Raw genomic sequence first — 27,212 nt, forward strand, 5'->3', positions numbered from 1 at the left:
ATAAAGAAATAACTAGTGGTAGTTCTTGGCCTGTCTAACAAACATGAAGCCCTGAGTTCAAGCCCTAGTATTGCCAAATCAATTTAAAAAAATAAAAATGAAGAAGAAATGGCTAGTCTGTTTTTTAAAATGTCAAAAGTATATCAAATAATAGACTCCGTATAATAATTTCTTTAAAATCCTCTTAGAAAACATTAATAAAAACTGAAGAATAACATATTAAAAAATAAAGTGTTAAAAATAATTCACTGGCTGAAATAAATAGTAGCTTAGGCACAGTTCAACTAAGGGAACTGAAAGACAGAATGAGAAAGTGAGCCATAACTAGCAGAGAGAAATATTAAGACTAGGTGAGTTGGAAGATAGACTGAATAGCAGAGTTGACAAAGGGGAAAGTAGAGATACAAGATTAAAGAAAATTGAGATATCACATAAAGATTCTCCTCAACCCCCAGCTGATAAAAGACCCCATAAGAAGCACAACAAATTCATGGAGGAAAATTTAAAAAAATTGTAATGAGACAGTGGAAAGATGCTATAGTAGCTAGAGAGCAAAGACACATCACCAAAGGAAAAAAGTGCTGGGTGCCATGGTGCACTCTTATAATCCTAGCTACTCAGGAGGCAGAGATTAGGAGGATCACAGATGGAATCCAGCCTGGGCAGAGTTCACAAGACACTATCTCAAAAAAACCCACAAAAATGGTTGGCCAAGTGACTCAAGGTGTAGGCCCTGAGTTCAAACATCAGTACCTCAAAAAAAAAAGAAAAAAAAGTGAACTGGATAAACATAAGGATTCTCACAGCAATAATGAAACTCAAAAAACATTGGGATAATACTTGGAAAGGATGAAAAATTTTTGTACAAAACAAAATTACCTTTCAAACTAAAACAGTAACAACAAAAAACAACAAATCAAAGGCACAAAGAGATACCATCTCACTCTAGGAAAAATGCCAATTATCAAAAAGAATAAAAAAACCCAACAAGATAGGAAGAAAAGGGAATCTGCACACTGTTGGTGGGAATGTAAATTAGTACAGTTATTATGGAAAACAGTAGAGAAGTTCCTCAAATATTAAAAATAGATCTACAATATGATCTAGCAATCCCACAACTGGGTATATATACAAAAGAAATGACATCAGTATGCTGAAGAGGTATTTGCCCTTCTATATTGATTATCCATAATAGTAAAGAAAAGGAAACAGCCTAAGTGACAATTAACTGATCAATCGATCAAGAAAATGTGGTGTCTATAGAAAACTATTCAGGACAGGATGAAATCTTGTCATTTGCAGCAACATGAATGAAACTGGAGATCATGTCAAGTCAAATAAGAGAGGTGAAGGAAAGGCAAGTATCACATAATCTCACTCATATGGAATCTAGAAATGTTGATTTCATAAAAGTAGAGAGTTGACAGTAGTTATCAGAGACTAGACAAGGGAGGGGTACAGACTGATCAATAGGTATTAACTTATAATTAGATAGCAGTAAAAAGTTTTGAAGTGATCTTGCATAGTATGGTTTCAAAGGATAATAGTAATGTGCTAAATACCATTTCTTCTTGGTGATACTGAGGTTTGAACTCAAGGCTTACATACTTTGTAAGTAGGCACTCTACCACTTGAGCCACACCTCCAGTCCTTTTTGCTCTGGCTATTCTGGATATAAGGTCTTCTTTATGGCCTGGTTCACCTGGCTTAAGATCCTCCTGATCTCAGCCACCCACATGGTAGACATGACAAGTGTCTGCCACCATCCCCAGCTATTGGTGAGATGGGATCTCCCAAACTTTTTGCCTGAAATGGCCTTGAACCACCATCCTCCCAATTTCAGTCTCCCAAGCTGCTAGAATTATAGTTGTGAACCACCAGCACCTGCCTTGCTTTTCTTCCCTTCCCTCCCTCCTGCCTTCCCTCCCTTCCTCATTCCCCCCTCCCTTCCTTCTTTCCTTCCTTTCTTTCTCCAATCCCCCCCCCCCTCCTTTTTAAAATAACAGTTCTTGATGTTCTTCCACCAAAAATGCTCTGGATAAAAATGAAAATTGAAAATTTTATTCAGAAATAGTCAAAACAACAGATGTTCCCTATCTATGCTTTTGCATTAATTCAGGACTTTTTCCAAAATCTAGATCTCACTGTTATTACTGAACTGTTTTTACTTCTTTCATTCCTTCTGGACCAATTTTCAGAATAGTTACCATTTGTACTGGGTACAACTAATTATGTTGTCTTATAACATAAAGGGAATGAATCTTTACTAGTCACTGACAAAATATTTGCTGGCAGAAGTGGATAAGGTTTCAAATATGAATGGACATTTACTTCCAAATAGATTCAATTAGATTCAAAGCATCATTAAGAATTATATTTTATATAAAAGCAATGTGATCAAAAGTTGAGGGATTAAAAAGGTCTGTATCTTCGTAGTTACAAAGAAATCTCTACCACATAGTAAATACTTCTTTGTAGAACAAACAGCTGTACTTCTAATTTATATCTGTCTTCTTTTTATATTAGGAATTTTTAGGTATATTGAGGTCTTTTCTCCCTTTCTGTGTTAATTATAAGCAATACTTTAGAACTTTTGAGGCAATCTTGCATCTGATAAGGTATAATTCTAGGCAGTTCACAAATAGTGGGAGGGGCAATGGAGCATGTGGAACCATCTTAACAGAGCAATACCCAAGGCTGATGTAATTAGTTTCTAAGTGCAAATTGGTCCCTATCATTTCCACATTTGGCCTTTTTTTTTTTGGTGGTACCAAGGTTTGAACTCATGGCTTCAGAATTACTAGGCGGCACTCTACCACTTGAGCCACTCTACCAGCCCATTTTTTTGTGTTGGGTACTTTTTAAATAGGGTCTCACAAACTATTTTTCTAGGCTGGCTTCAAACCATGATCTTCCTAATCTCTGCCTCTCAAGTAGCCAGGATTGCAGGCATGAGCTACCAGACACAGTTCACATATTGAGATCACTTTGAGGCAGCGTTTTCCTTCTGTGAGCTTAAGTTTCTCATCAGTAGAAGGTAAATCATTCATAATAATAGATTTACAAAGATTAAATGAGATAATTTCTATGTCATATTAGTGATAATGACATTAATCATAGCAGATCAATAAGCCTGACACTATGAATAATTGATAAATAGTTGAACCATGCAGTGACTCAAGAAGAATTACTTGCAACCAAAGCATAGGACTACAGTCTACACCGAGCATCTTGTCAATGAGTTTCAGTTGTTTTTTTCCTAGAATAAAATTAACTTAGGCATTTATGAAAGAAGAAAAAATATGCATATATGTGTACAGTTGTGTGTTTGTATGTATATGCTACATATAGTTATTGTTAAATTACATAATGAATGTGCCTGTAGTCATTATTACTATTTACCCTTATAATGAATTGTGCCTGCTTCAAGCTACTTCAAGCAAATAATTTGAGTGGGAAATCTATAAATTAACAATAGCTACTGTTTTAGGATATGAATAATGGAAAAGCAAGAAAACTATTCTTAGGTCTCTTCATGAAAGCTTGAGCCAATCAGTGTTTTCCTCAAAAAAATGATCTGCTTAGGAGGAAAATAATGGGAAATGGCTAGAGCAATGGACATATTTGAGGCCCAATTTTTGAAGCTTATTTCATATCAGACATAGAATAAGGAAGATGAAGAAATAAAGCTCTCAAGAAAAAGTCCAATAGAGTTAGAACAGCTAAATGAGAAAATATAGAAGCCAACAGAGTAAGAAGGAAGAATAAGATCTCCACAGAGTCATTCATGAGGAATCTAAAAGATGAAAGGGTAAAATAAAGTACAATTACTGGTGGGATTTGAGATCCTTTGAGGAGTTCAGAAGCTGAACTGTCAAAAGTTCATTTCAAGTTTTGCTGTTAATGGAAAGGTATATCAGTCTTTAATAAGGTTTCACTCTGTAAGAAAGAGAAAGGCAGCACCGTTGAACCTGTGAAGTAAGCCGGAAATGGAGGAGTCATTCTTGACAAAGCCTGATCCTCTGCCTTCGGTTCCAATTATTTGTTCAGTTTCTTTCTATTTGTACTCTTTGATATTGCTAAATCTGTCCACATTCCTCCATCTCTGCTTTTTCCTGCCCTAGTCCAAGCTTCTATCATCACTTACTGGAGCTACAAAAGCAACCACATATTCTATCTTCCCACACTCACTCATTATCTGCCTTTCCAAGGCAGAATACTCTGCTGGACATGTAGCCAACTGGACCTTTTCCAAAAGCAAAGCTTATCCTGTGATCCCATCCTCCTTAAAACACATCCTGATTCCCATTATTTACATATTAACATAAAGTCAACAACTTGTCCTAAGAAGGTTGACATAATTTGATTTCTGTTTCTTCACATCCTTCTCCTTCCGTGCTCCCTCCATACTGTTCAGTCTGTATTGGTTCTTCTTCAATTTCTTCTCATGTAGAAAATACCTTAATATTTGCCCAAAAGACTGAAATAAGTATTCATCTTAATGTGTATATATATTTTAGTTAGTGAGAAAATATTCCTGCTCTATTGCAATTATTACTCTATTACAATAATTACAATTACTAATACTTAGATATAAGGTCTGTTACATGGAAATAAGTCTTTGTGATTTTCCTCAAAGATAAACTCACAGATAGATACTAGAGACAGAAATTGTCCAGAAATATTTTTAAGATACAATATCTATAGCTCTCACAGAGCCTTTGGGGAAGGATCAAGTGCTTGGACATTTTCCTGTTAGACTGTGATGATTATTTTGTGGGAAGACCATGAAGTGACTACTTTTATTGTTCTTTAAAGGAGCTCAATGGCCTTCATTCAGCCATTGTTAAATTTTCCTCCCAGCTCTGCCAAAACACCCTCTGCAAAGAAGAAATCTTTGCATCAGCTGTCTTAGAAAGACTTTACTTTAGGTGAGTTTGAAATAAACATTCAAACAAGCTTATAAACAATTTATTTAGTAAGTTGCTTTTAACAGTACTCACCTGAATACAAGAATGCTTTAGGGGTCAAATAAAGTACTGATCTGCTAGTGGTACTTGAGCTACTCCTCCAATATTTTATGGGGAAAACTCTTTTGCAAAGGACTGAATTTAAACTTTCATCTCTTACTCCTTTCATGAAGAAGTTGATCATGCTCAAATGCAGTTTGATTTTAAAATTTCAGTATATTTCAAAGCATAAGGGTTTGATAAATCTTTGTGGATTACTTATTACCCTTTATTCAATTTGTCTTCAAATTATTCTACCAAATTCAGATGGCATAAATGTGAAGAGACACTGTATCTAGTTTGGTTCAAAGTTACAACACAGTAGGTACTCAAAAAATTACTCATTCAATAAAGTGATAACTGACCAAGAAATCATAATATGACAAAATTTAAGCAAATATTAAAAGAATTCAAAGATAAAAATTTAGAGTCTAACCACTATAATTACATGTATATAGCACTTTAGCTATGTATTCTATGGTTGGTAAAAGTTCTTAATATTTTTAATACTTAATTCAACAACATTTACTAAGAACTAATGATTCAATCTGCTGTACCAGGAGATGGATAGGAAAAGTTTACCTGTCTTATGAGTATTTGGTTCTCTAGAAATAACAAGAGGGAAATTCATAATAAACTGAAGTCATCGGATGAAACCAGTCCTTCCCAATATCCTGTATTGTCTCTGTGCACTTAGAGTTCTCACAACAGCAAAAGTCTTTAAATCTACTTAATTAGACATTTCTCAATTTTATGGAGATTTGTTCTGATTTTTTTTTCTTCATGTGAAAACAAATTTCTAGTTATCAGCCTCCCACTAGTGATTTAATTATAGCATTCTACAATTGCAAGGATGAAGCATGTTATTGAATCAATTCCAACTTTCAATTAACAGCATAGATTTGAATGATATGGGAAGAATATGAAAGAAACTCCGGCTATTACAAATTGAATAACAAACATTTTTAAAGTTGTAATAACAAGCAGATCTTTTACCTCTTGAAATAACAGTCTCTAACCCAGTTCCATTAATAAAAGCCCGTTTAATAGTTTGTGTTTTAACATCTGTCCAGTATAAACGTTCCTCAGAGGCATCGAAGTCTATCACAGTAACATCATCGATATCAGGGACTGTAAAGGCCGTGATAAAGTTAAAATATGGATTGTCAATGTCCACTCCTCTGATTTCAGAATGTCTTGCATAAAGAAGAAATTTTTTCATTTCTAGAAAAGGAATGAAAATTAAATTTTTTCTCTTATACAAGTTTAAAACGGTTTAGAAGAGTTAATAAACAGTTTAAAACAACATATGAATTATTAATTTGTACTGATGTAACACATTTTAGCACTAAAAATAATATTGTATGGAACTAATACAGATGTTATCTAATTTAAATTAAGGAGCACAAAAGACACAAATGTAAAATAAGAAATTCTCAGCAATTGAGTTAATCTTAGAATTTCAAACAAACTTATTAAAATACATAAACTCTCCAAATGTCAAGCAATCACAATATGACAAGATTGTCCCACATTAAATGCTTTTTGAAGAAATCTAAGAACGTCTGTCCTATGTTGTCATTGAAAAAATTGAAATAAGCATTGCTTTTGAAAATCCTATTCAAGTTTCCCCCACCAAAGTTAGAGCTCAGCTAATTTAAAACATGTTTTTATTGTAAATATTAGTAACCAACATTGTGAAGCACTGAATCATTTTTACTTTCACGGGTACTTTCCTTGTACTGAGTTTGTGAAATATCACTTTAGAGCAAAAGAAATAGGAGATACAGCTCTTCTACTATTTTATTGTTTTGCTATTATTTGAGGTGGTTTTTTTTTTTTTTGCAGGGGGAGGGGGAATTGAACCGGCTCTGCCTCTTCAGCCACACACCAAGTCCTTTTGCTTATGTTTTGTTTTTCACAAAGTCTTGATAATTTTGCAGGGCAGGCCTTGAACTCTAGATCTCTTGCCTCTGCCTCAGGAGAGGGTGGATTACAGGTGTGTGAGACTATGTTCCACTGAGATATATTGTTGTATAAAATTAAAGCCACTTGCATCTAAAGTCCTGAGTTAATTTCTGGTGAATAATTTTATTTTTTGCCCTTAAAATTAAGCAGTTATTTTACCAGTAAACAAAAAAATGAATGCAAACTGCTGTATGATATTCATTCACAAACATTATAGTTTTAGATTAAAGTTTTTTCAACAAATCTTTCCAATTTATATACTTTGTTTTCCCCCTTAATGCTGATAAATTCTTACATAATGACACTAAAGTGACTTTGGAATAAGAACAGGAGATTAAAGCTGTTAAGCACGTCCTTGTTATGCAGTCTACCTACATAATCATTTTCTGATAATGTACTTTCACTTACAAATCTCCCTGTTTTGCAGAGATAAATCCTGCAAACACACCAAACAAGAAAGTAGCAAGAAAAAATGAATTGGTAATAAAAAGCAAAGTGCAACATGTCACATATTTAAAGAATTTGTCAGTCTCTCCAGAAGTAGATGAATCATCAATAGTGGCTTGAAATAGAAACACCTAAAGTGTTTTTAAAGATGTTAAAAACCTCTTCTACTTTACTTTGAGTAAAATCTGAATGCTAATACAATATGAAAAAATTCAGTTGAGGGTTTTAGATAAGGACTATGAGAAATTTACCATAGCAGGTCTTCTTGTCTGAGGAAAGCTTCATCAAGTGGGGGCAGGCACAAGCAGCACTCCTGTTATGATTGATCAGACACATGTGAGAGCAGGGGCCTCGGCCGTCATTAGCTGCACAGGGATTGGGAGCTGCAATTACACAGTGAAAGATTAACAGTGACGAAGTAAGAATGGATCAGGGGACCTCTGAGGTTGACAGGGGTTATTCACTTAATGAGTCAAAGTAAAGCTTTCTGCACAGCACCCATTACTAGGGTGATTAATATGACAATAATAGACAATAATATGCAGTTATTACATTACTAAAAACATTTTCTCCCTCAAAGATAACAACTAAGATAATTCCTTCCATTTCCTCTAAGATGAATAACATACATCCTATTGCCTTAGAAGCAAAGGCTTTTTAAGGGTTCAGTCTGTGAAATAATCAGGATCATTATTTTATTTAAGATATAATAAGCTCAGATAGAAAATAACTTAGACATTGGGAGTTTTGATAGGCATCCTTCTTTTCCTAGCCTGTCATACAGTCTCTGAAAATTGCAGAGGGAAGGAGAGGTGCAGACATACCCTTCCTCAGGCCACTAACTCCATTGCGATCAGAGGCCTATTGAACATCAGTCTTCCTTCAGTATGAATTCATCTACTTCTTTATTATCAATTTTTTCTTTGTTAATTGATTCCATGGTTAAGGTTTGTTCCAAATACACATACCTACTAAATTACATTGTATAAAAAACAAATAACTCATGATACATTCAAATTTAGAACAGAATATTAATGTTGGTAGCTCAGGCCAGACATGATGAATAAACCAGTAATTCTAACTATTTGGGAGGCAGACAAAGATCAGAAGGATCATGGTCTAGACCTGACTGAGAACAGAGACCCTTTCTCAAAAATAAGGGGGACAGGGAGAAAAAAGGCTAGCAGGCACAGTGGCTCATGTGGTAGAATGCCTGCCTAGTGACACAAAGCCCTGAGTTCAAACCCCAGTACTGCAAAAAATAAATTAATAAATGAATAAATAAAAATTAGAAAGTTGGTAGTTCATGTCGTGCTCTTATTCTTCTGTGTTTTTTATTTGCTTCTTTTGCTTTATGGCTCTTGTTTATTTTGTTTATTGTGGGATTGTTTTTTTTTTTTTTTTTTGAGAATGAGTCTTGTGATACAGCCCAGGCTGGTCTACAAGTAGAGATCTTCCTGTCTCAGCCTCTTGAGTGCTGGAATTACATGTTTGCTGCAACATGCCCAAATTTCTTTTGTGATTCTGATTCTTGTTTTATTTCTATCATGATCCTTCTCGCTCTCTTTCTTTGTGTCTCTCTCTCTCCCACTTCCTCCTCTTCTCTCTTTTTGTGGTACTGAGTATCAAAATCAGTGATGCTGTGAAAGTACCCTACCACTGAGCCATATCCCTAATCTTTGATCAATTATTATTATCCTTAATTTTATTTTTATGGATCAGTCCAGTAGAATGAAGACTTGAAAACTAGGCTACTAAATTGAAGGCATAAAAGAATTATAACTTCTGACCCCACCAGCAAGATGTTACCGTTCAGGTAACAAATGATATCTTCCTAAAAGGCAGATTTATTGTTCCGAGTAGTGACAGGTTTCAGGACGTGCTACCCAGAACTGTGACATTGGCACACTTAAAAATGGCAGTAGCAGAGACATCTCTCTGACTTTCACCCATACTTGTTCCTGAGGCAGGTATTAAAACCTAGGAAGATATTCTGACCTTTCCCTAAAACTGGTCATGACTCTCATGTGAAAGGGGCACTCCATATTCCCAGAGGAAAACAAAATCCTTATCTCTCAAATGAAAGGACATGGGAAGAAAAATCCTTATTAAGTTTCATCTAGTTTATTGACAAAAGGTCTAACTTCCTCTGTTCTATTGTATTTCTCCACAACTGCCCACTCTTCATCACATCTAGTATAAAAATACATAGCTTTTAACCATTTCTTCGGGGTTTTGTTCCTTCAAAAGTTCCCTGTCAATAAAATTTGTACTAAAGGGGCTTGTACACGTTCCTTGTTCATCTGTCTTTTATTACAGTGGCCTCAGCCAGGAATCTAGGAGGGGAAGAGATAATGATATTTTTCCTCTCCTACAGAAGTTAATGTGAGTTCTGTAAAGCTTTAAAGTACAAAGAATGAAAAATGAAGGAGATATATAATCAAATTGTACAAGTTATAAGAAATTAACTGAATGTGAACTTGGATATCTGTAGTACTTCCCACATCAAGGTGACAAAAGTAACATATGACTTTGCATTTGTTAAAAAGAATGGATAAATAAAATTTTCAGTAGAATAAGGACTTTTGAACTAGGCTACTAAACTGAAGGCAGAAAAGAATTATACTTTCTGACCTCACAAGCAAGACATTAGTTTTCAACTAACAAACAATATCTTTCCAACAGGCAGATTCATTGCTCTGAATAGTGACAAGTTTCAAGACATGTTACCCAAAACTGTGTGATATTGGCACGCTGAAAACTGGTAGAAGCAGGGAGGTCTGCTTCTAAGAAACAACCTATTTTCCTAAGAAAATCCACTAAGAACCAAAAATATTAGAAAAAGAGTGTTGTATCCCTGGAGCTTCCATTGTGCAAGGCTGTCTGACACCAAGAGAAAACTAGCCAAAATTTTCCATTTTAGCTTTTACCTTTATGTTTTAATTAGAGTCCCAAAAGGATTGCAAGTTAGATAAACATGAGAGTAGCTGTAAAGGTTATGAAGGTGGAAAGGTATTTCAGGGAGGTCACTAAAGAAGAGGATATCCAGACTCAGGGTTACCTAGGGTGGCAGGGAGGAAACAGAAACTCAAAATTACCCACACTTGAAAATGAGAAAAGGATGAGAATGGGAAGAAGAAGAAAAACTGATAAAATAAAGATGAATAAAAGAAAGAAGAAGAACCAAGGAGAAGGAGAAATATGTTCGAGAACTTTTACCCAGGAAATGATTTCTCTCAGGGAAATGAAAAGCAATGTCCATGACAAATAATGGTTGGCACTTGGATTGCACTTTGTATATTATTTATTTAGCCCAGAATCATACTAGCTCACTTCAGCATCCTATAATTATAATAAAATTCTTCTGAAAATGAAAGATATTAACTTTCTGTGTACATAGAAAAAATTACATCGACTTTGTAAACTACTATCTTTATTAATGATAGCACTATAATGTATTATTCAAAATATTTTGTGCTTCCCAGCTTAGAAAATTCACAAAGAATTTTTACTTTCCACATTAATCTCACTTTGAACTAATAATGCTAAGTCTTTTTAAAGTTTCTTTCTAACTGTCCATTTGAACAGAGCTAGTTATACTAATTATTAAATTAAGGAGTTTGTTTCATAATCCATTTTGACCTAAGGCAGGGACTAACAGATGGTGACCCCTGAACCAAATTGGGTCTGCTTACTGTTTTATAAATAAAGTTTTACTGGAACATAATCAAGTGCATTGGTTTACATATTTTCCATGTCTGCTTTCACACTACAATAATAGAGTTGAGCAATTTTAGCAGAGATCACATATACTACTTATTATCTAGGCTTGTACAGGAAAAATTGCCAGTCCTTAATGTAAAGCAATTAACTGTTTCATGAGAAATACTACTGAAAAATCCAGTTTCAATATATAGGTTGGGATTTCCTGTAATGACAAGACTATTCCATTTATTTGTATCCAAGTGATGGAAAAGCTGACTCACAAATGGAATGCTGTAAGCAATCTTCACAGATGAAATCCAAATTCAACTCTGCAGAATTGATTCACTAATAGCTCATTTTGTCTGAACTTCAAGTAAACAAAATCTTTAGAGACACCTGTAATATCCTCACTTTGTATTTATGCATTGTATAAATATCTACGAAGAACCTAGTTTTCCAAATATTATAAAAAGAATGTGTGTAATCTTACACAAGACAAAGTTCTTATTCCAAGTAGCTGAGGTTCTATATTGAAGGTGTACTCATTAACATTGTATTTATGTTAATCATCATGATCTGGCTCAAATAATTTTTCTGTAATGAAACATTTTTGAATGAAGCCAAGGTGCTGAATTCTTCCATCATTAAATATTAGATTTAATTATTGACATTAAAATGCACTAACTAATTTATTGTTTGCTGTCTTATTTTCTATACATCTGTTTTGTTTTTTCATTTATTCATTTATTGGTGCTAGGGATTAAGCATAGGGCTTTATGCATGCCAAACACCTGTTCTACCACTGAGTTACATGGCCAGCCTGTGTTATTCTGATGTTCTAATTTGAGACATGTATTCATATTGTGTCAGTAGACACTGACCCTTCTAGCTAAACCACTGATTTGCAAACCTATCCTATAAAACACCAATTGGTAAATATTTTCAGTCTTGCAGACCATCTCATCTCAATAGTACCTACTCAGCTCTGCTTTTATAGCACAAAAGCATCCACAAAGCAAGTAACAGGTAAATGATGGATGTGGCTATGTTCAAATAAAACTTTATTTACAAAACAGAAAGAGGGCCTAATTTAGAATTTAGGCTGAGGCCTTAGTTTATCACACTGAGTTGTGTTCTGTTGACAGAAACTATGGCTTATACACACATATCGTTTGTTTTGTTTTGTTTTTTAATTTCTAAAGCATCAAGATTATGGTCATGCTAAGGCATTTGGATACATCTGCCTGCCTCTAAAGGTGGATATCTGATCTAAAATGGCAGCAATCTCTAAATTTGGAGTGTGAATGAATTTTCTAAAGCACATCATAGCTTCAGGTGAAAAGATTCAATAATACTTAAATACAATATTTTGCAGAAGAACCAAATATTAATTATGCAATCACACAAAACTGATATGTATCCTTTGAAAACAATTTGTTAAAGACAATGTTATATTTCATGTAAACTATGCCTAATTACAGTCCATTTTCCAGCAGCAAAAATTAAACCCTTTAAAGTCAAATAGTTACTTTATCTAGTAACTTGAAAAAAATATGAAATGTACTTAGCTAACAAAAACATGTTTAAAGCAGTAGAATGTCAGGATTCAATTTGTTAGATGAGAGGAAGATTTTCTACCCCCATATAACACTTACTTTTGATAGTCAATAATATTCATTCTATTAATGATCCTTATTGGTACAAAATAATTCAAAATATAATGAAAGAATTTATTCATTTAACCATTTTCCTTTAGAAATGGATTTAATGTTTTTAAAGAAACAAATTTTTTTAAAATGGTTTGAACTTAAAAACTAGACTTAAACCCTATTTTCCCCACAACAGACATCTTCAAGTGACAATTTTAACATTTTGTACTGAAGACCTTGAGGGAATACTTATTTATGCATTTATTTGTAGTGTTAGGAATCAAATCCAAGACCCATACATTCTAGGCAATACTCTACCATAGAGTTAAACCCAGGCCACATTCCTTCTTTAAATTATACACATATGAAAAGATATATGGAAGTAAAAGATATTTTTATTCCTTTAGTTTCACCAAATTTCAGCAATACAAGTTTCATGCAGGAGTCACTGTCATCAACCTATTCATATTTCATGGATAAATGTTACACTGTACTCAATTTTTGTGAGATGAAAAATGTCTAAAAACCTTATCAGATCTTCTATAGATAGCTGCAATGCACAGAAATGACTTTTAAAATCACGATTACTATTTCTATTTATTTGTGCACAGTTCTAAAAGGGTGAGAATAACATTTAATAACATATTATAGGTGAAGTGTATCTTAAAAGTGCCAATAAACTGCTGAGGTGTTGCTTAGTGGTAGATGGCTTCTGTAGTGTGTAGGAGATCTTAGATTTATCCACAGAACAAGAAAGAAAGAAAAGAGAAAAAACTAAAGAAAGAAAGAAAAGAACAAAGAGAAGAAATACTAGTTAGCTTTCAGTCATTCTGACATCTTAAATTATTCGGTATTTATTTCAATTGTATGTTTTGAAAGGACAACATTTTTGTCAAGGAATTTTATAATCATCCTAATAAATATAGCATTTTAAAGTAGGGTGCATCTGAAATCAAGTAAGTATCCCACTGATAACATATAAATGCATTAAATAAGGAGCTGGGAGTATTACTCAGTAATAGAGCATTTTCTTGCAAGTATGAGGTCTAGATTTGGAAAAACACTACTACAATAGAGAGTATTTTAAAGCAACGTTTTAAAAGAGTTATAATATATAGAACATGGGATATATACACAAATTAGTATTTATATAAATACATATGAATACATATGAGAGAGAGGAGATAGAAACTAAAATATGGTTTGATATAATAACTTGTTGGACATTGACATAATAAACTGTGTAAGGGAAAAATTTAAGCATCCTGTGAATATTTGAAATTCTCCTCCACCATTCTGAAAATGTTTTGAGAGTAGTTTTTTGGGGGGAGCTTTTATTAAAAATATGAAAAACACTGCCTGTAATTGTAATTGAAAATACTAATAGCACCATATGAAATCCTTGTCAACTAGATTTCACATGTGATACCTTGTCCCTGGGAGAAATCATGACCTCACTAATTTTTTTAGTATCTTAACTTTCTCTGAAAATAATATCCTGTTTTCTTATTGATGTTGTTAAGAAAAGTTTAATTTTCTATAGAAATATTTTCTTGATGCAATTTGGAGGCACTTAAATTGTTAAATTGTTTCAATGTTACAATTACTCTTTGAGAAATGGCCTGCAACTCTCCTGTTACGACATATTGGGTAAGTGTTGTAAAAAGTAATAAAAAGATCAGTTTCTAAAAATGGATTAATTTATTTCATCCCAGTATACTATAAAATACATTAAACATATTTCATTGATTCCTCATAATGGCCATTTTAGTTTATTCAAAAAAAAAAGTACCCATTTTGTAGAAGCCTAAGGTTAAGTTCAATAACACAACTAGTAAGAGGACAAAGATCCAAATTCTGGAGTATGAGCTCAAACCACTAGGATACAAAACTCTCTAAATAAAGCAATTCATTTGGATTAATTCATTTATTCGTTGATTCATAGATGCCTTAGGAAACAGGCATCTATGAATCAAAGAGTAATTTTTGCAAACATATTGAATGTAATTGTTGTTATAACCATGGAGAGACTCTTCAGTGTCTCCCTCATTCTCTTTTGTTAGTGGACTTGAATTTGTCTCTCTAGAGGATATGTTCATATTAACAGTATCAAAAACAGTTTGCATACTTGTCAGTCACTATGGCTTTCAAGGTCAAAATAAAAAGGGACAATTGATTCTGTAGCCTGTCTTTGAAAATAAAATACAATGTTTCTTACAAAATAGTACTATTTTAGTCAGCAAATAGTTAAGTCCCCTTTGAAGTAAGTTCTTTTCAGAGAGAATAAAAGTATTTTCTAGAAGAGATAAACATTTAAAATAACTGTCACATTCTTGAACTGTTTCAAGAAAGGATTCCAATCAGAACAACTGAAGCAAGAAATACAAAAGAAGGCTGGTGGAGTGGCTCAAGTGGTAGGAGAACCTGCCTAGCAAGTGTGAGGCCCTGAATTCAAACCTCTTTGCCATCAAAGAAAAGAAAATGAAAAAAAGAAATGCAAAAACCCAGGGTGGTAAAATCTTTCTAGGTGCATGAAAAAATTCACTTTCACTGGTTGCTAAATCACAACTCTACTTGCATTCTCTCAGTTTGGACTAGGTAATGGATAGTAAAGAGTAGGCATGCAAAAGAAGAAACTTGGCCAGGTGCTGGTGGCTCACACCTGTAATCCTAGCGACTCAGGAGGCAGAGAGCAAGAGGATCAAAGTCTGAAGCCAGCCCGGGCAAATAGTTTGCAAAACCACTTCTTGACAAAACTCTTCATGAAAAAGGGCTGGTGCAGTGGCTCAATGTGTAGGCCTTAAGTTCAAGACCCAGTAACATTAAAAAAAGAAAAAAAAAAGGAAGATGAAACTTACACTTGTCTCTATGTTTATAAACAACTCCTCTTACAAGGTCAGGAGAGCAGTCAGGTGGTTGATGTGTAAAACAAAGCAACCAAGAAACATCTGTGACTATCTATCCATCTATCCATCCTATTATTTATTTAAGAAACACAGGGTGCTTTTATAAATATTTTGTAAATGCTTTAAAGAAACTAATGCACTTACCTTTTGAATAAATTGCATTTTACAAGTACCAAAACTAAGGAAGAGAAAGGTCATGGATTCAACAGCTGATAAAGTTTGAACCTCAACCCAAACACTGTAGCTCTAGTATCTTCCTCTTCATTATTACATCTCCTAAGCTGATTGCTATGAAAGTTATCTTTTACAATTTACTTTACATTACTTAACAATATAGTCCTATTGGTTAATAAATTTTTGTCTTAGTAAGAAAGTCTAAAAATTAATGTTAAGTAGTACGAATATCTAATCTAAGATATTTAGGATCACTAGAACGTATGAAAACAAATTTACTGAACTCGCTATCACTAAAATTAATGACCTTTCTCCACATGGCCAAATTCAGTGAAAATATTTGTTTTTACCTTTCTTTACCTGTTTTCAACTATCCCATGCTGTCTGCTCTTAGGAATATCACCCAGATTTGAACATCTGCTACCCCTGATTTACTGAGGTACCTTCCTGTGATTGTTAATTCTGGGTATTGGCTGAATCAGAGAATGCCCAGACAGCTAGCAAAACATCACTTTGGGATGAATTTTTGGAAAACATTAGCACATGAATCTGTACATGAGTAAAGAAGACCCTACTCTCACAGTGTAGAGGCCACCATCCAGTTGCTTGAAGAACTGAATGGGGTAAAATAGTAAAGGAAAAAGTTGGTATGTTTCTGTAAAGCAGTGTGTGTGGGAGGCATCTAGGAATTAGGATTCCTCAGGAAATCCTTTGCTGGGAGTGAAACAGGCCACCTGATGCCAGAAGGAAGACTCATCATTCAGGAGAAAGACTATCTATACATTTTTCTGGTTTTCTTTCATCTTGTTTGTAAGCTGTAACACTACTATGGACAAGGCAAAGACAGATTAGCCTAAACTGTAAATAGATTCATTTTTTTCATTTCCATATATGTGGGTAAGGACTCAGATTCAGGCATTAGTGGCCCAGGGCTTTGGTAATATTTCCTGTTTGAGCTGGCACTTCCTTCTCCTACCCTATATCATCAGCTTGCTTCTCTAACATGTGAACCCCTGGATCAGGATTTGTGCCATTGTCCTCCTATTGTTCCTAGTTCTCGGGCTTTTTGAGCTTCACCTGAATTATACCACCAACATGCCTCACTCTCTTAATCTCTTCCATACATATGTATTATGTTTATGACTGGGTTTTTTTCTGCCTATTCCCATATAACACAACATTAAGAACTGAATGAATACAAACCACATTTAAAAAATTCTGCTTGTCTCATAGCTAAACTGGACTTTTATACACACAATGAATGGTTTTTGTAAGAAAAGTGGTGCTAAAACTTTTCTTAATTCCCTATTGGAAAGATTATATTCAAGGAGTATGTATAATCTTTATTTCTTTTATTTGTGAAAGACATATTTAAATTTTATAACATTAAATTCCATGAGTTTTTTTTTTTAATTTAATATTTCTATCATGGTTCTCAGACTACAATTGACCAGAAAAGAAGAGAGGATTATTTCTCTTGTGTTAATGTTGAGCCTTTTCACCATTCTCGCTGTAATTCTATCCTTGTGTAAAAGTAGATATGTTACTGTGTCTTCCTTCATCCAGCAGTGTAAGTGTTACTTCATGAAGCATAGAAATCGGGCAGGGTAGGTCATGGTTGTTATATTTGCAGTAATCCTATGATAGGGAAATGTAGAATGTCCTCTGATTACTCTCAAAATTTGCATCTAACAAAATTTCACTTAGGAAATAGCAAGTTTTCTTTTTATATGACCTCCTCCAAATGTATATAAAGACTAGAATATCTACCCTGAATTCCAAGAAAATATGTTAAATTAGACCCACATAGTAAAATCTTGCTCATTGTATGCAAAACAGAGAAATACATAAATCACCTTTGGAGTTTAGCAGAGATGTCAGAAATGACACCCCTCAACCAAACATATTATCATGAATAACTCACTGTCATTTCATATATTTACAAAAATTTCACGAAGGTTTTACAGTATTATATTTCCTCCTATTCTGTGAATTTACAAAGGGTCATACCAAGGTGGGCAAGTTAGATGGTTGTATATTGATCCTATCTGAGGAAGGGAAATGATGCAATATATAGATGCAGGCTATTTTTCATGGTCCAGTTCATTTAAATTGCTCTAAACAGAAAAATTACAATTCCTACAAAATACCAATTGAGGGAACAAAAACATAGCTGTGTAAATATTTTTACATTTATAAAAATCAAAACCAATTATATCCTCTAAGTGTTTTTCATCTAAAGTGTTTGTGATTCGATACGCCTCCATGTTGAAGGAAATTTTTTTGAAAGAGGTTTTTCTTTTTTGTTATTACAGTAATATATAGTGGTTAGTCACCATCTCTTGCTTATTTAAATTTAGTTAAACTAGGTACTTTTGCTGGATGTTTATTAAATGCAAAAATGATAAGGTTACATATATTCTCTCCTCATTCACCTAAAACCTTGCAAGTTATGGGGTGAAGGGAGTCATGGGTGGCAAGAAAGGATTACAGGAATTGCTCAGAGTCCAGGATAGGCAGAAACTGCCACATGGCAAAGAAGTGTCAACTCTAAAAGAACATGAAACTGAGAAATACAGTGTCTGGGAAGAGAACTAGATTCAGTCAGAACGTCAGCACAGAACATTCTATACATGAAGAAATTTTGGTAGGAGAAAGAAAGAACGAAGGCCAAATACTGAAGACAAAAGCTAGCAAGTGGATATTGTCAATCACAGAGGTGACTGTTTTTATTCAAGACTAGAAGAAGATAATGTAACAGGAATTTAAAATAAGTCTTGAGGTGTGAAACAAAAGAGAAAATGCCAATGATTTAGATCAGTAAGATCAGCTTACTTAATAAAGAGATGCGTTATCTGCAGGGAAGAATGAGTCATTATATTTTTTTTAATATAAAATTTAAAGGGCTAATGGAGGAAATATTATTTGCATCAGAATGAGACTTCAGTAGGTCATGGCATATGTACTTCAGAAGAGGTATAAAAGGATGAGCTGATGTTATATTGAATGGCTATGTTATCCCAAGGTGAAAAATGAGATATGATTTTTCCCACATTTGCAAAAATTGAGTAGAGGTAATGAAATCACAAAACCAAGAGGGAGACTGCTATTGAACCAAAATGTGGGATACCTGGAAAGAGGTACCACATATACTCCTGCCAACTCACATCTTTGGAAATAGAGGAAATCAACCAGCTGGATCCCTCTCTCCTCCCAGTATACTGCCCAGTGACACAGGGGTGGGAGGGCAGGTAATATGAGTGTGTCTTTGGTGCTCTCTTGTAACTTATTGCACATATTTAGGTGACAGATTTCCAATCTGAAGACCTCATGCAGCTTCCAAAGCATCGTGCTGATGCAGTGACTGTGACTAAAAATTGTATTACCTGCGTAAAAATTTTATTTTCTATAATCAGCTTATTTATAACTATGTAAAGAAAATTAAAAGAAGAAAGGGAAAATAATAGAGAACTAATTAAAATAAAGGCTGAAACCACCTCTCCCACACAATATATAAAAATATTAACAATTGTTCACTTAAAGAAGTTATTTTAGAGTTCACACATTCTATGATTAACATGAAAATACTTTCTGGATACTTATGTCATAGGTACTTACCCTGTGGTTGACGACTGGGATGGTAAATCTGAAGATCAAATGGTTGGGCACTGGTTTTCTGAATCACACTGACATTCTGCCCTGTCCACTTATTGGCTTTGGATAAAGTGTTGGTCCTCCAGTCTGTCCAGTAGACCTCACTCCCATAAAGAGACACAGCAAAGGGATGAGAAAGGTATTCATGACCTCTGATTATTTCTATCATGTTTGTTCCATCGTAGAGGGCCGAATAAATAGCATCTGACCTACAGAAATGTTTAGAATGGTAAATATATCAGTAGTTTATCATAAGTCATTCACATATCCCCATGATATAAACACTTAACTCAGAAAAATGATAGAAAAACTACTTCATCATTATTTTTATGGACTCATTTCTAATTGTGCTAATATAAAAATAAAACCACTAAGTTCAATCCAAAACACTTGTAGCTTCAGACACTTTTGCATATTGTTAATGTTATTTGAGGAAAGTAAAAGAAAATCAGAAAAGATTTTTTTTTAACCTGGCATCTGTCCAAACTATCCTTTTCTCAAAGTGGTCTACAGTTAGTCCATTAGGCCAGGCCCCAGTTTTCATGTCTTTGTAGATGGTTTTTCTTCCAGCACCACTCATAGAAGCAGATTCGATGCGAGGAAAATTGGCATCCCAGTCTGTCCAGAAAAGAATTCTGAACAAAAAGAAATAATGTCATTGTTTCAGTCATTCATTTTGCAAATATTTATTGCATGCCTACTATATTCTTGGCCCTCGCTGGGTGAAAAGTTGCATGACAAATGAACATATTGTTTAACTTAGAGACATAGAGTTCAGAGGAAAAGGAAAACTAGCTAAATTCATAAATATATAAATGCAACATGTGAAATATTGTAAAATATATTTTTATGAATTTTAAAGAAAAAATTTGGTAGAGGAGAGACGAGCAGGTGAGTGGCCTACTTACTGATAGTGACCAGGAAATAGCAGTTCAAGAAGGTGATATTTTGACTGAAACTGAAGATGAAGAGAGCAGTATAAAACCATTCATACTAAGGCTGTCACAAGGGAGAGAATGTAGGTTACTTTGGTCCCAGAAATAAAGCCAATCAGTAGGGTTATCAGTGAGGGTAGAGGAAGATGAAATTGAAGATAGATTTTATTCCAAGGGAACAAAAAGTATATGAGATATTAAAGGCTTTTAAGAAAGAAAAAAAAAACTATAAATATTTTCCTTGGCTCTTATGTAGAGAATATATTATATTACATGCTCACAAAGAGAAAAATTTGTCAAGTGGTTATTTTAAAGGACCAGGAAAAAAATGATAGTTGTACTGACAGGGAAGAAGAGAGAAATAAATAGATTTGAAGTATAATTTGGAGATAGAATTGCAAGCAGTAGCTAATGAATTAGATGTAAGGGCTGAGTTAGAGAATAGAATCTCAGGTGAAATTTCTTGTTTCAGTAAACTCAGATGGAGAGGATGTATAGGTTTTCCACTAAATGAAAAGGAGAAGAGAAGTACAGATTTCAAGAGCTTGGAATAAGTATAGTTGAGTGTCAACAGTGATCAAAAGGAAGAGGCAAAGGCTAGGATGTAGCTTGGGATAGATCTACAAGGAAGGCCCTGGGTTCCAACCTATAAATCAAAGAAAAAAGAAAGCAAAATAGGAGTTAGGAACAGTCCAGTAAATTTTTCTATCAGTTCTGGTAAAATTTTGAAAAAAAATAAATAAATAAAATTTGTGGTAATAAGTAAATTTGTTTTTCCATATAATTTCATATAGTTTTATCATTAAAAATTTTCCCAATATTTGTATGATCCTTGAGTATAGTTATTTGAATAATTACCTTGTAAAATGAAATAATTCTTTGGGATAAAATGCGAAATTAAATTAAATTTCTCTTTTTCTTTAAATGTAAATGTAGAATGATGTGAAATTTTGAAAAGCTATTCAACTTACAGGATACAGGAATCACAAATGCAGGATGATTCAAGACGTTGTAAAAAATTTGTATATGTGTTAAATTAGTAGGAAGAGAGACAAAAGAGGAGAGTGAGACCTTGTGGGCAACTTAAAGCACTATTCCATTCATTTAATGTTGTTAAATAGTTGTGTCAATGTTGAATAATAGTAATGTACATGCTTTTGTATAAAATAATCTTAGATTCAAGATTGTAATCTCTCAATGTCTCAAGCACCCTTAATACCAGATTCCATTTCTTCATCTGAAAATGAAAACAGTTATAGTGCACACTATAGTCGAGATAATGCATGTAAAAAGCACAGCACACAGGATGACTAGCACAGAGAAAAAAAAATGCCCAATTATTCAAGAACGCCTGGGGTGGGGGAGAGAAAGAGAATGTTAATGTCAATGTTTAAATGCTATCTATAGCAGCATGTATCTGAGGGTAAATTAGTTTTTTTAATGTAAAAATTGTCAGAATATGATTGAAGACCAGAGACCCTAGGACTGGATTTATCTCAGAGAGTGTTTCTCAAATAACTGATTTATAATAATTTTTAAAAAGAATTATAGTTTCATAGTTTTAGGAGTTTCTACAGAGGTGGTGGTGGCAAGATATCATAAAACAAACCACATTCAAATTTTTTATTGCTTGTCCATGAAATATTTGAATAAATTAAGCTGTTCAGTAAGGACACAAATGAACAATAATAACGCAGAGGAAAATGCATTGGTAATTGTTGAAGCTGAGTAGTGGATATAAGGGATTTTGTTGTGCCATCACTTTAGTTCCTGCATTTGATCATTTCCCTAAGGAAAGTTCAAAAGGGTCAGTGTCTTAAAATTAAATAAATAGATAAAAAATTTAAAACCTAATAAAGAACATTTATAAAATGTTATTGTTGGGTCTCTGTTTCTGGAAAGACTGATGTTTAAAGATAAGATTGTTTTGGATGAAAACATACCAATTACCTCAAAATGTTCATATAAAGTAATTTATATGCAAAATAAGCCTTCAAATAATATAATGCCATTTAAATAGAAAATGGAACAGATTTAATTACTTTAAGGTTGGTATGCTCTATTCAGTTAACTTAATGTATGTCGTTTTAGGAAACAACAAATTTGAAATGGATTCTGTCTCATTTCAAATTTAATTTCTTTCTAAACCTCTTCCATTGAGATCAGATTATTTCTAGTTTTTCTTTAAACTACCATTAAAAAATAGTATCTAAAATAGAACCCCAACATAGCATAATTCAAATTTATGATGTTATCTTGATAAGCAAAGTTAAATACACAGATCTGAAAATTAAACAAAAAAAAAAAAAAAAAAAGAACGGGAAAATTATCCCTGAAAACAAAGAGTGAATTGAAAGTCATAGGTAGTGTGTTATTTGTGGAAATGCCATGACCAGATTTAGGAGAGGCTGCGTTTTGCATTCCACAGTGCTGACACAAAGACTTTTGAAACATCATCTTTTGCCTGTATGACACCTGGGGACTTGGTATCTCTGTGTTTCTACCCAGGTAAGCCTTAGGCAGTTGCAGCTAGTCCGATTCATGTGCAGTAGCAATGGGACATTGCATTTTCTATATTTAGGTTTATTAGCAAGTTGACTTTCAAACATATTTCCAGTGGGATGAAAAACATGGTGTGAGACACTGTGCAGAATTCAAACATAAGCGATTCCCTCATTTCTTCACTAAATGTACCAGAGTGAGTAAGCTTCTACAGAAATCACTGTAGTACTAATCTTTCACCAGTTTTAGTGGAAAACTTCCAACACTTTTCATAAAATAACAAGTTCTAAAATTAGTTGCCCTTAACATGTTCCTAACCTTGCCATGAGATAGTTTACACAACCAATTTTAAAAGCTGATTTCATGGATCATTGTTTCATAATTCTAGGCATTCTTTTGTATACTTCACAATGTGGTGTTCTAATAAAATCATTTTTTTCCTGTTTCTTTTTAAATGGTTAAAATGTATTAGCATTTCAATGATTGCATTATTTACTTGAATATACAAAGGCTGAATATCTCTTTGTGCAGGACATATGGAAATTCTCAACCCAAATTGCTTTTTAAAAAGAAATGACTTTCTACATATTCTTCAGTTTCTGCATTCATGGGTTAGTCTGTATCTAGATTAAATTGGGTTAATAGACCATGAACAACCTGTACTACCATCAGCATGAGAGGGCCATTATCATCCACCAGGTCAAGTTACAGGTGAAAAGAAATGATCTTGGCAAAGAAAAGAGGTTACTTATCTATAATCTTTATGTCTTCTAAAACCAACAAAGGCTTGAAATTAGTTTTGTTTAGAATATTCCCAGATAAAATTAAAATTTTATCTATCTTACTAATCTTCACAATCAGTCTTTCTGCTTTCATCAAAGTAATTGTAGTAGAGTCTAGTTACTATGACAAATAAAAACTAAATACTAGCAAGGAGCTGGAAGAGGCTATGCAGTGGCACAGGATAAAGGCAATGAAGGCTCAAGACATGATGTGAGAACCTTGAAGACTGTGAACACTCTGGTGATTGTTATTCCCTCATAATACACTTGATGCTTTAAAAGGGTTCATGTACTCTTTCAGGTCACCTTAGCAGTAAGTGCATTATGTTAAAATGTAATGAAAGAAAAATGGCTCCTCCCTAACAGTCCCAATTTGCCATCTTGGAATAACTTGTCACTTGGGAGACAGGGTGAAAACCCAGACTGAAGGAATGGGACGTGATAGAAGATATGTTTTATAATGAGATATGAAGGCCAATAGGCTCTATTCTGGGGAAGCAAAATAACTGATTGAAAACACTATTCTTTTTTGGCATCTGCAAAAAATATCACAAAAACCTTGGCTGCTGTAGGAAACTCACATGAGGAGAACAAGTTTTATGGGGCCAATGCTATGGTCAATTTTGTTTCTGAGCCATGCTAAGGGAGCAAAATGGCTACTTGCAAACCTTCCCTTTCATTTTGTTACTGTAAAAAACATTTATAGAATTCCCCATTTAGCTGTCCTTTCCTGTATACTTTGTACTTTTTGGCATTTCCATCCTGGAGTTCTTGTAAGTTGCAAGTAAACAAAATCACTTATATGCATTCATTCACTTATTTAACAAGCATTTATTGAGCCCATTATATATACCAAAAGCTGTGATATATTTCAGACTTGAAAGCAATTTCCCTGCTATGGAAAAGCTTATAATTTAGTAGGAAATATGATAGTATTTACACAAATCACACTTCTCAAAACCTATCCACAAGAATTTCTCTGAGAACAAAAACTTTTGCAATAAATTTAAATGACTTTGGAGCTCCTGTCAATGTTGATTCACAGCCTCCTTGTATATCTAATGAATAATTTGAGAGAAAAATCACGTTTGAATTTTACATCATGCTAAAGCAATCATTGAATTTAAATAAAATTATTTTTCATTGTTTTTCTTGTGCTTAGAGTGGTTTTGTAAGATGTATGTGTATGCATGTTTACAGTTCTTATTTTCAGCTGACCTTATGAAAGCTCCAATGTTTAAGATAATGACAGAAGTTTTTATCCAAATATATAGTGAACCTGACACTACTTTAATATTTGCACTAAAAATTTAAATTTAATTGCTGTAACTGTGCTTTAGGGTACTTACCTAAAGCTCATGTCTTATACTAAGATTCTATAAGATAACCTTAGTAATAAAAATCCTATGTAATCGTGACAGCTGAACTTGTCAACCTTTCAATTAATTTTTAGACTGGAATGAATTAGGAATGTCATCTGAACTTTGGTCATTTATGTCAGAAACAATTCGAGAACTATTATTTCCTCACCTTGTTTTTTTTTTTTTTAATTGCTTCATTACCACAAGCAATTATGTTAATAAATCTCACAATTTCACAGTAGCAATTAGTGAGGGAAGACATCATCTTTTGCAGGAGCATTGTCTGGTTATTCATTCATACAGGCTAGTTTCCTGTTCTGACTTGAGACTCAAAGAAAATATTTCATTTTTGAAATATTTGTATCACTAAAATGCTGTTTGGTATTTCCACTTATATCAGTTGTAAGTTCTTTGTGTTTCTGTTTTATTTTTCTCTTCTCAGGTTGGGTATTCTCCAAATAAACTGAGATAAATAAGCTTATCCTAAGCACTGTCAGCACAATGCTTTAGAAAACAACGCATCTCTCAAATCTACTGCTTTCTTTGGTCACTTCACTTAAAAAACTTTCATATACCTGTTTTGTTGCTTTGCTCTCTGAGTACCATTTGTAATTTGGGGAGAATTCACATTTTTCCACTCCTGTTGGTGTATGTGCTGGGACTGCATCTTTAGTCAAAATATCATCTTTCTAATATACAGGAAGGTTTCACGCAGATAAGATACTGGTGAGGTAAGTGGGAAGTTCACATCAGCATTGGGTACTCTGAGTATCAAATCCCTATGGATAATGTGTTAGCACCTTTGAGGGTGGATCAGAAATAGGATCAGAATCTGCAACCTACTCCCAGCTCAGGAATAGACTGTTGAAAAATAAAAGCATTTCTCATTAAATTTAAGATGTCTTCTCAGGCGAATTGTTATTACAGCAGGTAAAAAGTAAAATGGGAAAAGGCAGACTGCATAAATTAAAAAGCACACTTTTTGGCTAAAAGGAAATAGTTACTTTTCAGCTCATCCTTGCCAGAACTCTCTAGTTTCAAATGAAGACAGAAGTCCAGTTTTATATAAAATTCTCTCATTATTTGCAATTTTGGTGACTGATTCAAATGCATTTCAAATACAGGGGAAGATAAGATAAATAACTCTGTGGAGGTTGCCTACATGGAATTCTCTTCCCAGGCAAGCTGCTCACCCCTTTAAATTGTCTGAACAGAAAAAATAAATAAATGAAAAAAAGAAAGAAAGGAAAAGAAAAGAAAGAAAAACTTTCTCAATCTATTGGTTTCCTAGTCTTGGGCATATACCAGAGCAAATGCCAGAGAGTGTGGCCAGGAAGCTAACTTTTAACTTGTAAACAGGAAGTAAGCTTTTCTCTTTTCTGTATCTCATTAAACTCCCTCTTTGCTCACTCCACTCTCTGATTGGTGCTCCCTGGACTTTGTATTACTTGAAGATACAGAGCTCCCCCCCCCCTAAAAAAAAAGAAAGCAAAAGAAAAAACAATCCTTTCTAAACACTGGCTTTGGATTTAAAAACCAATAACTAGAGAAAAAAAATTCACAGGATTATAAAGCATTCTTGCATATCAATTGCATATTAGCTCACATATACATGTGAATAATCTCACAAATTAATGAGAAAGACAATGTTATTCCCAATTTATAGAAAACTGAAATCTAAGAGATGAACATATACTTTATTTGCCCACAAAACAAGTAACAGGGAAGGAACTGGAGCTCATGTCTTCTTGACTAAAATGATGGTGTTTCTTTTTTGTTCTTTCAAAAACAAACACTCAAGACAACAGCAGGAGCAATAAACTGAGTCATTCAACATTTTAATCTGGTTTTCCAGAATTATGTCTTTTGTCTTTCAATTTTCCCAGTAGTCAGCATCTCACTGTGGGAGTCCTTCAAGCTTATTTTAATTTTCTTTTAAGTTGACTCCAAGAACACACAAAATAAATAAAGGTTGAGGTAGTTAACATCTGTGACTATTTAGAACAAAGACTGACCCTGTGGTTTTCAAAAGTATCTATTTGGCAGGGGAAAAAAAAAAATCATTACTTTACTGCTTTGTAAAAGAGTTTCCCAATAGGGCCTCATGCCCATATTCAGAA

General features: G+C 33.7%; 1 protein-coding gene across 6 annotated transcripts in view; it reads right to left on the bottom strand.

The window, feature by feature from the left end:
* Lrp1b (LDL receptor related protein 1B) overlaps nucleotides 1–27,212 on the bottom strand; it is a 1,877,349-nt gene that overhangs the window by 587,384 nt on the left and 1,262,753 nt on the right. For all 6 annotated transcript variants that reach the window (XR_012447185.1, XM_074070662.1, XM_074070660.1 and 3 more), the window contains 4 exons: nucleotides 19,983–20,147; nucleotides 19,477–19,721; nucleotides 7,676–7,807; nucleotides 6,006–6,233 (listed from right to left, as the gene is read on the bottom strand). Coding sequence is in view for 5 of the 6 variants with exons in the window: in XM_074070662.1 (XP_073926763.1) it covers nucleotides 6,006–6,233; nucleotides 7,676–7,807; nucleotides 19,477–19,721; nucleotides 19,983–20,147 (770 nt within the window). In the remaining variant the exon portion in view is untranslated. The remainder of the gene's footprint in view (nucleotides 1–6,005; nucleotides 6,234–7,675; nucleotides 7,808–19,476; nucleotides 19,722–19,982; nucleotides 20,148–27,212) is intronic.

The sequence above is a fragment of the Castor canadensis genome, chromosome 4 (assembly GCF_047511655.1).
Source record: "Castor canadensis chromosome 4, mCasCan1.hap1v2, whole genome shotgun sequence".
Taxonomy (NCBI): domain Eukaryota; kingdom Metazoa; phylum Chordata; class Mammalia; order Rodentia; family Castoridae; genus Castor; species Castor canadensis.